The sequence below is a fragment of the Paralichthys olivaceus genome, chromosome 21 (genome assembly GCF_024713975.1).
Source record: "Paralichthys olivaceus isolate ysfri-2021 chromosome 21, ASM2471397v2, whole genome shotgun sequence".
NCBI classification, from domain to species: domain Eukaryota; kingdom Metazoa; phylum Chordata; class Actinopteri; order Pleuronectiformes; family Paralichthyidae; genus Paralichthys; species Paralichthys olivaceus.
Window position 1 is genome coordinate 15061240 of NC_091113.1, and position 12545 is coordinate 15073784.

Here is a 12545-nt window from a genome sequence, read left to right on the forward strand (position 1 = left end):
ATCAACCTAGAGATCAACATAGATACTTTTATTAACATTGGTGTCCACCTTGGGTTTTAGTGATTTTCTAACACTTATTTGCTATGTAATGTGTTCTAACTTAACTTGTTGTCAAGCTGCCTTAACTCTGCTCCACTGAGTGGGTGGGGTTGATGACAGAGCCCGTGGTAATATTTTCTAATGCTTTCTTTTGGGCAACTGAAAATATGAAGTTAACTATCATAGAAAACCAGAAAATATTCACATTAAAAAGGGAAACTGTATTGAAATTCCAGCAGTAAGGCTAATGATAATGTCGGATCAGTATCTGTGCTGATAATGACTGATAACTGCTGATAATTGAGCAAAAATCTTAAGAAATCTGCCATGATGTTGAATATTAATTGGCTAGACTAAGATGGTGAACATGGTAAACATTAATCAGAATGTTAGCATTAGCATGATAATCAAGAAAATCAGTCAGCCAAATTAAACACTAATAAAAAAAAAAGTGGTTTCACCCCAGCTCACTTTTTAAAACTTAATATTATATATAAATATCAACACTAAATAAACATGTTAAAGTCATTTAAGTCTTTGGAATGTTGCATATCCACTATTTATTTACTGTATCCAATTGAGAAGAGTTTTATAACATGTTCCTTCTCTATTGAGTGCCTTCCAGCAAAACTCTTATTTCCTTCACTTAATCTTGGTATTTGACCCACTTTCCAGAGTTTCTTCTGAACGTATCTAATCACACAGAGTAAATTGATATCAGGGAGCGGTGGTTGACCCAGTATTAAATGGATTAGGTTTGGCCAGCATGGTGGGTTAGTGGCCCTGAGACAGTTTAGCAAACTGAGACTCTTTTGACTCTGTCCCAGTTTATGAATATTAGTCTCATCATTCTAATGATTTTCTCCTTGTTTGTTCTTAATCAAATTTTTTCAGCCTTAAAAACAAAGTTCAGCAGAAACCCTGAAGTAATGGTGGGTAGAACAACCTTGACACTGATATCAACAGTAACTAACTTGCCCATCTGAGTGTGTCTTTCTCCACTCAGACACATTGTAGGCTGTAGCCTTTTCTTTGTGAGAAAGCTGGTGCTGTGCACCTGTTGTGTGGAGAGGTTAGATGACTTTAACAATGGCCAGAAGACAGATGCTGTGATACTTTGGTTTTCACTGGTATCAGCACTGTTAGCATTAGCAGATCTTTATCATATACACACACTCAAAACATTTGGCCTGCAAGCACTCATTCCAGTCTTAACTCTTAACATTGATATTTCCACGCACATACATGCATGTGTGTTATTTCTGCCTCCTGTTGCTGCCAATAACAAATCAACTTAACGCTGTGTCCTGTCGTCATCACCTGTGTGGCCTGCAAGTCTGATGTCCGTGTGGTGTCAGTTCGTGGGTAGTAGTGTTAAGTCTTAGTTCGAATGGAGAAAATGAATGAATCAGTTCATTTAGTTGCAGCTGTAAAGGTATGACTACCAGCATCACCAACTTCAGGCGCAGTACTTGACTAGTTCAAATGTGCCAAAGGAACGTCCTTGTCGTTCAATCATGATATCACCCGAGGTGAAGACTGCAGCAATCCTGTGAGCCACTTTCACTTCTTTTTATTCTTCAATTGTTAAAATTCAGTCTCAGCTCCTGCCAATTGGTCCGAAACGTCTTTTAAACTGCAAGATCCAAACCATAGTTAATATAGACTAAATTTTGGACTGGATCGTAGTCTGACACACTTGGATTGGACAAAATTGAAAAATATAAAGGTCTGGACAACACAAGGTAGGTGTGAAATCATTCTGAGTTCTCAGTGCGTCTATAGTAATGTGTGTGTGTTTCCCTTTTGTCTGCAGAGGTACATCACCCTCGAAGATTCTCAGGACGGTGAGAAGAAAGACCTCCAGCGTCAACTGGTGACATTGGAGTCTCACACACGTCAACTCGAGCTAAAGGCTAAAAATTATGCAGAACACAGTAAGTCCATCACATTGTGTGTCCGTGACAAGTTTTACTGTACTGACTCTACACAGACCACATACCCTGTGAGAATCACTGACAGTTTGCAGGTCTTGTGACTGTTTGTTAGCCTGATGTGCCAGAGGGCAGATAGACTTCCATGTCCCTACTGAATAAAATCCATTAGTAACACACTATGAGTGTTTGCCTGCCAAATCTGCTAAATGAGCTGTACTCGGGAAGACCGAAAGAAAGGGTCCGGGAAACAAGAGAAATTTAGGGTGCAAAGGATTTTCCTGTAGTTTTACGAAAAACATTTTATAAGTAGGATATTTCAAGGTGATACAAATTGCTTAATTGATAAAAGATACATGTACAAGAGTTTTTCCAAAGAAGGAGAGAATGTAAATGTAAAGGACGGTTCAATCTTCCTTGAGTCAGAGTGTCGCCCTAACAACCCTCATGATTTGTGCATGACTGCACTGTTGACATTGTGTGACTGCTTTTTTGTTCCACTGCAGAGTCGTAACATACGCCTTGGTCATGCTAGCGGAAAACTTGAGACGCCCAGTGAATGTCATTTTATTTCTATGTGACACTTTGCCCTTTTTTCTTTTTGAGACTTTCCTTTGTCTGTAATTATGGTTAAGGACTGAAATGATGGCAGTGACTTCCTAAGCTGTTTGATCATGTCAGTGGGACACACACATACACACAAGTAAGACACAACAAGCCTTTTTAACTATTTGTATGTTAATTTTTTTTTTAGACTAATATAGTAATTTTATAATTTTATTTATATAGCACATATTTTGAAAAGTTTTGAACATGGGTCTGAAGATTTTACCGGTTACTTAACCTCTAAAATATCCGACATGCAATGTACTGAAAAATAACACCCGTCAATTATCGCACACACGTAAACAGTAATTAAGCAAATTCAGTTTCATATTATGAAAAACCTTGACTATAAAATCTTCATTGTAGATAAACTTCGTAGGATGAACACAGTTTTTTAACTTAACTCTGCACCATAGACTGTTTTTTAAAAAAGCTTATAGATGAGATTTGTTAGAAGCTAGAGAGATAGTTAGATGAATTATGCATGAAGATGTTACTTGGTTTCAACCCGGCTTGGGATTCCCCAGCTCAACCGAATGCGTTTATCTCAGAGCGGTAGACATGAGAACTCTCCAGGTCAACAGATTTCACAGCCTGAGTACACTCTGTAACAAACTCCAATGACCATAAATACTCTTTATCGACTGACAGTACTGTTCAGTGTTGAATCAGAGTGGCTACTCCCAAACAATCACTTGTTGACTTCAAATTATGGTTTAAATCTTAACCACTGCCTCCAGAACCAGCACTTCACCAACGCCATATTTTTCAGATGAATATTCAGGTGTTTGAATGAGGGACTTTTCCTCCAGCATCACTTCCTTTTATGCTTCACATCTCTGTGTCTGACCTGATATATTTCTGCTCCACTCTTTAACCACAAGTTCCTCTATCAGCCCTCTCAAAGCCACGCTAAATCACAGTTAACAGCATTCCATGCAGCAGCTTGCAGAAATGTTGTTCCTCACGTAGGTGTTGAATTCTTCTATATTCGGTATGTGAGCCTTGTTACTGACTCAAACTTGTGTTGAAAGACATTCATCTAATAGTAGTGTAGATGTAGTCTAAGAATGGCAGGTTGTGTGAATTAGCTGCATTAACTGTCAGCAGACGTGGACCACAGAGAATGTTTTGTGAGAAGACACTTCATGGCTGGTATGTAATTAGGACTCTCTCTTGACTCCTAATAACCAACAGCACCTGAGAGACACAAACACTTGAATCAGTAAGTTACAGTTTATTGTCAGGTCTCTGTCTAATACACTGTTTTATTCTTATTGATAATAAACATGGAAATGTACTGTTTGAAACTTGTATTGTTGACACTAATATCTAAAGTAGTATAAAGAACACAGCGTCAACCTATTGCTCCTCTTGACATTTCTTTAGTAGTCTACAAAAAGCCACTAAAAGAGATTTGTCACAATGCCAATATACAATTTAAAATGAGTAATCCACTTTTGATTTTTAAAGGAATATTTAAATGATTTTTATTTGTGACAAGTGTGAAATTATTTCTCCTTTGTTAGCTTAATCTGATTAATGTTTTGGTGATTAATAATGTGCAGCTCTTTGATAACAGTATAGGCAGGCATATATTAGCATTTGCTTCTGTCCAAACCTTTTCATTCAATATATAATGTAAAGACTCTTTAGACTTTGTTTTCCATATTGTTTATACTTTTTGTACAATATATGATGATGTTTGAATAATCATTTTTCAAAATCACTTCTGCTGTTGATGTGTTAAATAATAAGGCATGTCTCAACTCATAGATGACTTGTCTGATTGACAGGTGAAATAATCCTGTCCAGGCTTCATTTGTTAATCAGGGTGAGCGTAGGGTGGTGTTGATGCACAGTGGCCCTCTTGTGGCTCTGAGATGTCATTACAGCAAGTCATTCCTTTATCGCAACAAAAATGTTTTTCAAAGAATGTGTCAAACAATTTTGTTGATTCATATTGTGTTTTCAGAATCTGGGTGAAATCTTGAAGCTTTTCTGATCGTGTGAACATGTGAGTTATTGATTTCTTTCTCATCCAGTTAGCAGACTCGATGAAAGAGAAGCAGAGATCAAAAAGGAATATAACACCCTTCATCAGAGACACACTGAGGTGAGTTGTTTGTTTGAGTGAGGGGCATCTGTACACTGCAGAAAAGAAACAAACTAAAGCTGAAGACAAATCAACGATCATGTACTATCATTCATGTAATATCCCCAGATATTCCTTTTCATGATCGAAGGAAGGTACAAAAGTCTCAATTCCTGAAGGTTAATAGACAGACGGGGAGATGTTGACGCACTATTTCATAAATCTGTGCTGTGACACAACATAATGGCTTGAGATGAATTTACCTGTGCACAGCTCACTGTGGTAACTTAAAGGTAGGGTTTGTAATTTGTTTCTGAAACACTGCACACAGCAACAGATCTTTTTTACAATACAGGCCCTCTTGAATTTTAGATCAAAGAAAACAAAATGAAAACTATTATAGAAGATAGAGGAAAGACAGATTTGGAGGTGCAGTAATAGAATGATGATTGAATAGACTGGAGAAGCAGGTGTGGTTATAACTATAAAAATATGAATTCTCTGAACAATATTTATGTTATCTGCTGGGCCTTTGGTCCACCCCTGCTTGTTAATTCATTTTGCATCACTAACAGATGCTTCGGTGTCCAAACACACAGGCTCCAGCCGTCAACTGCTTATCTCAGTAATGTTGAATAGAGTCAAATAAAAGCTTTTAACACGTTTGTGAATCTGACTGTCACAGATGTGTCTGAACAGCATTTACTTAGTCAGACAGTGTTAAGATGTTAAGGGTTCTCGTGACCATTTATAATCAAACATGCTGTATTCTGCTAACAACATAGTAGAACAGTATTAACATTAGATACCAATATAATATATGAAAGATGTATATAACTTCTCTTCTGTATACTATTTAGTGTGTAATTGCTGATTCATTGACTTGGTGTTTGTCCTTTACCTCCTAGATGATCCACAGCTACATGGAGCACCTGGAGCGGACGAAACACCAGCATGCTGTGACACCAGCAGAGCCCACAGATACAGGCACAGTCACATCAACCAGGTCACGGTGAGACGACACTTCAAACTGTGTTAATTCATAACCACCGTACGCACACAAACAGAAGTTGCATAGAAGTCTCTGCAGCGTTCAGGTGAGGGGTGGAGCAGGAGGCAGGACAAACTGTACTAATTATTTTTGTTTTCATTGACATTGGGTGTCAGCTCTTATCATCACAAGCTTTCGAATCTCGTTGTCTTTATTTTATATTTGTTTTTTTCAGTTTTGTTTCTGTTGCCTGTTACAAACATTATCAACACGCCCACTTGCTTAAAGACTATTCACGTACACGTAAACAGATTGTCTACTCGCAGTTGGTTTCTTAGTTACATAAAATAAAAAACAATGACTAAAAGTAAGATGAGGGAATTATTTTCTTATACTGTAAATTAGGTTCAACTTTTTTGCCTTCACCACTGGTTGTCAAGTCATGACTGATGAGAATCAACCAGGAGGCAAATGCGGGTAACTGCATCATTGTTTGCTAACGTCTCAGATTTCAAACTGAAACAGTGCCAACAGTGTTTCCAAATGTCTCCATTTTATTAGCCAATAGCCTGGATACAAGGAGTAAAAGTAGTAGTGTGGATGTAGCCTCACACTATACCCCAGTAAGCCGTTATATCATTTTGAACCCAATTCCTGAAACTCTGTTGATTAAAACTGTATTTAGCTCAATCTTTCACTACACTCACCCTTTCATAAGAAGAATATAAAGTTCAGTATAAAATGGGTTTCAAGACTTAACGAGAAGAATACTTGCAGTATTTTAGGTTTTCAGGTTGGCAACTCTGAAGTGAATCAGTTTTGATGAAACTTTATCCCCATTCACAAATATCCTCCCACTGGCAAGAAAAAGAAAGATGCCAGACCCGTGTCCGCAGAGACACTGAATGAATGCAAGGAAACTGAATTAACTGGAAGGCAGCATCATTTAAATGCAAAAACAGAACTGCATATAATGTAAAACCGTGTGATTGTCCGTAAAGTTGAGCGTGGCTCGAGTGTTTTTAAACGAATTGTCATGATTGCAGACCATACGAAAGATAGACTGTGATTGAAGACAGCAGGTTGAAGATACACTGGGAAGCTGTGGGGCAGATAGAGGATGTTGTAGAGGTTGTGTAAACAGAGGCAGTAGTTTGGCTGCTGTCGGCTGCTGTCGGACTAATCTGCTTTGATGGGATGATGTGATTTGTGCTTCAATGCTCATTTGCAGAGCAGATTATGAATGAGCACCATGCAGCGGAGAGCCAGGAGGTCAGCAGAACCCCCACTTCATATAAACATGAATTCCCTTTGTCATTAGGCCGGAAGTATTTCTTTTATTTTGACAACGTGGTTAACACTGATGTACAATTCCCCATTTTTTTGTTTGTTTATCTCATTTGCTTGCTCGCAATGATTGGAATGTCTCTGTGTGGTAGTTTTTTCACAACAATACAGATATTAGCACGCTGTAATAAAACTACAAACACGACCAACATGGAACTGATAACTGATCATCTACAAACACCATGTTCAGAGGTAATCTTAGTACACTCGGCTAGGCTGTGGGAAAGACTACCTTCTGTCATCATCTCCTGTAGTTCAAGAGATATAGTGACATTTTAATGGTTTATTCTTTATGAGGCTACTTCACCTTATCTTTATGGGAAAGTGCAAGTTATTCCTGGACTGATATTCTGTCTCAAACACCATTTATTATGGTCTTAAAAGGCTTAAATTTAACTTGTTGAAACCTACAGAAAGATTTTTGATTGATCGTGAAACAATAATCGGTCCGAGAATTTTGGCTATTAGGTGGTCCTTCATGTGTGGCACAAGATGGATTTGCCTTAAAAATGTGTCCACGTGCTATACCACCCCCAAATCTGGTCTAAGTGATCAGATCTCAAGATGAGTTAAAAACGCATTTGGGTGTGTTCACGTCTGTACTTAAAGCTGAACACATGTGATCAGATAACTCAGGTCGGATGTTAATACCAGGTCTGAGTCTGATGCCTCATTAGCAACACTTTCTTTTTACCACCAAAATGAATCACAACTAAACAATTTAAAATGCCATGATATTAAAATGCTAACACCCTAAATTATAATGGTATAGATGTTAACCATCAGTAAGCATTGTTACTGTTAGCATGTTAGCAAGCTTATGTTAGTTTAGTGCAAGAGATTTTTTACATAGGTGTGTATTTTAACGAACATTTATTAAACATGATCTCAATTCAGCTCATTGTGCAACTTGGCTGCACCAATGACAAAGTAGGTTTGGCCGTAATGATTCATTTTTAACAGACAGAAACCACTTCTCATTGTGACATGTGCAAAATAGTTTTCTTACATCCACCATATGTACTGTTGTAGAATTTAATAATACTTTTTTCTTCATATTATGCCGACCCAATCTCTCTCTCTCACACTTCCTATCAGTCTCCCTGTTTTGCAGCCAATCGGCTGTAGCCTGAGAGGAGGCATATGGAACGAGCTGCCTCAGCATCCAAAAGAGGGCGAGGGAGATGAGGAGAGAGAGAGAGAGAGAGAGAGTGAGGGAGGGGTGGTGGGTTCTACTTGCAGTGAGAGAGGGCAAGCGTCAGAGTGTTCTAGACTGCACAGCGGCAGCCGTGTCGCATTTTGGCAGAGAATAGGAAGAGTGAAGGAAAAGAGGAGCCGTTGTTACTCTCATCATCTCTCTGTGGATGTGCTGCTGTGTGCTGCTACTGCCCTGCTTTCATCAATCAGTGCTGCTGCTGAAGCCACCAGGATTACTGTAGTTGGGGTCTGCTGCCAGCGGTTGCTCTGCATTTGGCCTGCGCTCACTCTCTGTCGGCTTCACTTCTGAGCTGCAGCATACACTGCTGCCTACCAGCGACAAGGGTACTTCTGACCTCATCACATAGGTGTGGTGGTTACGGTCCAACCAAAAACAGCAGAGAGAATTTGGCGCTGTGACCCCTCCTCCCAACCAATCTGCTTTCATCACCTGTGCCCCCAAACCCCCTGGACCTCGGGGAGGCACTGGAACGTGACCTGGGGGGGCCATGAGCCCCGGGTGCATGCTGCTGTTTGTTTTTGGCTTTGTAGGGGGAGCGGTGGTCATCAACTCTGCCGTACTGGTCTCTCTGTCAGTGCTGCTGCTGGTTCACTACTCTGTCTCTACCGGCGGCTTACCTGCCCTGCCCTCCTTACCCTCCTTACCCAGACCCAACAGGTACAACTAGTATGTGTTTGTGTGATTTTATTTTACTGCGCAAGTGTGTGAAAGAGATGCACTTTCATTTATTTTGTCTTACTTTGTAGCCGCTGACAATTTGTAGCCATGTAGCCATTTGCCATGTGGGTGTGATATAGTCAGGCAGTATGAGACCGCACACTAAAAGTAGGTCAAGAGAGAGAGGTATTATTGGCAGAGTCAAATCTAGACCCCACACTGCTTGTGATGTTTTTAGTCCTCCAAAGTTTATCGCCATTTATGATTACTCATAAATAAAACATCTTTTCAATACTGAGTGTGTGATTGTACCTCACCAGTCGGTTTAAAAAAACAAAAGGGAGCTGGTCACCATCAGTGCCCTGCATGTGACCTATCTCTCTCTCTCTCTCTCTCTCTCTCTCTCAATATGGTGGTGTGTCCATTGTTTCTTTTGGGCCTGATGCTTTTCATCAATGCCTGCCGGCTGCTGTTTTCACTGTGGCAGCCATTCTTCCCCTTGCGCTGTACAATATGTTTTTCATACCTAGTCAGAGGAGTGAGAATAGCTGCTGGTGTGTACTCGCTCTGCTGCAGTGTGGGGTCCAGTGATTTTGTGTTGCTGCTCTTTTCATGGGTCTTGTTGGTCTTTTGGTGTTTAGAGTCGCCAGGGTTTGAATTTAACCACATCCATGCAAATGTGACACTGTAGGTGAGTTTTAATAGAATAGTTGTGAGAGAAGGCAGTACAGCATAATTAGAAGTGCTGCCTTTGACACAAAAGACATAAACTAATTAATACACCAACAACAAATAGATAACCAATAAATACTTTAAAATAGAAGAGTGGACCTATGTGTCATTGCATTGAATGGGTATTGTACTTGGAGTCACTGCGAATGCTAACATCCTCATCATCATCAAAGTAATGACCTGGAGATGGTAACAGGTGTTTGTTTAGTCCCACTGATGTCTTCCTTCCTCTGTGTGATGTCCTTCAGCCAACACTGAATCCATCTCCGTTCCAGAGGCAGATACAAATTTAATTGTTACTGGCTGAGCTAATAACTGGGAGGTAATGGAGCTTATGAGGCAAGCAGCTTTATTCCTCCTCACACCACTTCAGTGCCAAACGGTCTGAATGGAATCTTTGCTACAACACCTTTCTGTGAAGAGTGTCGTCACACAGCTTGTTTGACTGGTTACCTTATGCTGACCTTCCATTGCCCTGGAACATGGCATACGGAAGGATCCACCTGTTGGAGCATTTGTTCTTGGGGATTTGAAGGAGTCCTCATAATGGGACAGTCTAGTCACGCAGCTGTGACGCATTTAATCTTCAGATGCAGCCAACAAAGGATGCAGCTCCTGAATTGAGACCCTGCTTTTAATGTAGAATATCTTGTCAGAAGTATGTTACCTAACTGAATTTTTTAAGTAGTGTGTCCAACAAAGCTCTCACTATGTGTGTAACAACTCAGAAAAGAATAGCTGTGATACAGAAGTCAACAATCCTGTATCACAGTGCCTGAAGATGTACCTGATCCCACCTCAAAAAGGTATAACTGAAAGATGTGAAGTGGCTCAAAAAGGAATGTCTGAAGGGGGCGACCTGATATCTTAAATTTGATTGGGTATACACCCATAGTATACACCACATGGACACAGTTTGACCTCCCAAACACTCTTTTTCACGTATTTCCTGTCCCTGTCCAATAAAATGGAATTGTAGAGGTAGTTGCACCCCTACATCCCACATTTAAGTCTAATCTACCAAGTGTAACTTACTCTGACATTCAGACATGATAGAGTGTGAAATGTGTCCATCTCCCAAACATTTGTTTTTTGCTCTCTTTCAAAATTGTCTCGTCTTTGTGTGTGACCCTTCACTCTGTTTGTTTCGGTCTCCAGGAAAGAGCGTCCAATCTCCATGGGCCTATTCCAACTTCCTGGGACTGAAGGTATGACCCCTGACCCCCAGAGGGTACCTGTGGACACCCCGTCTGACCCGTGGAGATTCAACAACCTCAGCCACCCACGGTCTAACACTAGCCTAAAGGTATGACACACAGAAAACCGGAGTTTTAAAAAGAACAGCTTCTCTTTATATCATCAGTTATAAATTTTAAAGTTACTGTCAGAAGTTGGCGTGTAGAACTTCCCACGGATCAGAAGGGTGACATCATCCCTAGTTCACTTAAAAGAGGTTGTGTAAACAAAATACAAACACCAAAGAAAGAGTACATTTCTTTTCAGAGAGAAAGGATTGTTCTGTGTGTCCAGAATTTTAAAGTAGTGTGTGTGTGTGTTGGGTGGCTTGGAGCCCAGAAGGCTGGGGAAGTGGTACCATTCTGGGGCCTGGCTTAACCTCGTGGGAGGGTGGAAAGGACAGAGTCTCTTCACTTTGTTGCTGTAGGAAACCATGCTGCAAGCAAGGCTCCATCATGAATATTAATGACCACGCTTATACAATTTTAATTTATTTGATTTGTTACACTAGGACAGGGTCAGGTGAATATTGCAATGAGTGGGACGGTGGTTTGACTTTTGGTAAAGTATCATTTAAACCAAGTTTTTTTACTTATTTATATTATTTGATAATTGGCAGTCAAGGTGATTGATAGTTGTTAGACTCCTTTTGAGGACCTCACTAATAGTTCTGGAGTAAAGTAAAGTTGCTATAGTGTTGCAGTGCAAAGCATCCTTCTCCCTCAGTGCCTACACTCTCACAAACACACAATTTTACTAGACACCCTCTGTTTGGACACACAGCAGTGTCTTTGTGTTTTTTCCTCTGACTTGACATTTTTCAAAGATTTACAGTTGGTGAGATCCACCCTCTCACCATGTGGACGAGTGTGTGTTTGTGCGTGCTTGTGTGTGTGTGTGTGTGTGTGTGTGTGTGTGCGTGCGTGCGTGCTTTTGTGTGTTTTGGAGGGGGATAGGGAAGGGATGGAATCAAAAGAATAGCAATGGAGGGAAGCTTCCCCCCCATTGGCTGCTCAGTGCTACTATAGCAACAACAGGGTGACAGCAGCATGACAGCAGACAAAAGAGGTGAAAGGAAATACACCCATCAGTGCAGAGAGGAGACTAGCTTGGCTCAGAGAGGGAACAGAGAATACATCTGTATGGTGGCCGAGACACCTCAATCAAGCGCGGAAAATACGAATGCAAAAGCCACAACACAACTACGAAAGGCACACATTGGAAACACAACCACAATGAAGTTAGCAACAGTGGAAGTTGATTACTGTAAAGTAAAAAACTGTTCAAGCCAGTTGCAGCTTAAATGTAATGACTATGTATTTGAGTTGTCATGATATAGATGCTTGGAATTAATGTACAAGATGATCTTTTTATTCATTGCTTTTAGGTTTTTCGTTAATACCCCTAACAGAAGATCCGAGTTTAGTTATCCTGACTGATATTTATCAGCTACTGTGCTATATATATTAGACTGAAGCCACTGGTATTAGACCAAAATAATACAAGGTTGAAGAATCTGCATGCCACTCAGGACTGATTAGAGTTGGTAAAACCCTGATGTATGATTTGTTGTGTAAAATGATTTTTCTTTCAGCTTGACTGCCAGAGGAAGCAATAGATACTGCTCATTTCTTAGTTGACTTGTGGAAAAAAAAAAGCCTGTAAATCTATCCCACTTAGTTATTGTAG

At 40.1% G+C, this 12545-nt stretch overlaps 1 protein-coding gene across 7 annotated transcripts in view; it reads left to right on the forward strand.

The window, feature by feature from the left end:
• Positions 1-12545, forward strand: part of spag9b (sperm associated antigen 9b) — a 35439-nt gene that overhangs the window by 7173 nt on the left and 15721 nt on the right. For 4 of the 7 annotated variants that reach the window (XM_020083252.2, XM_069517118.1, XM_020083251.2 and 1 more), the window contains exons 2-5: positions 1856-1976; positions 4625-4695; positions 5583-5686; positions 10779-10926. In XM_020083252.2, the coding sequence (XP_019938811.2) occupies positions 1856-1976; positions 4625-4695; positions 5583-5686; positions 10779-10926 (444 nt within the window). Of the gene's footprint in view, positions 1-1855; positions 1977-4624; positions 4696-5582; positions 5687-8576; positions 8889-10778; positions 10927-12545 lie in introns of those variants that run through there. The other 3 variants (XM_069517119.1, XM_069517120.1, XM_020083254.2) reach the window with 2 other exon arrangements.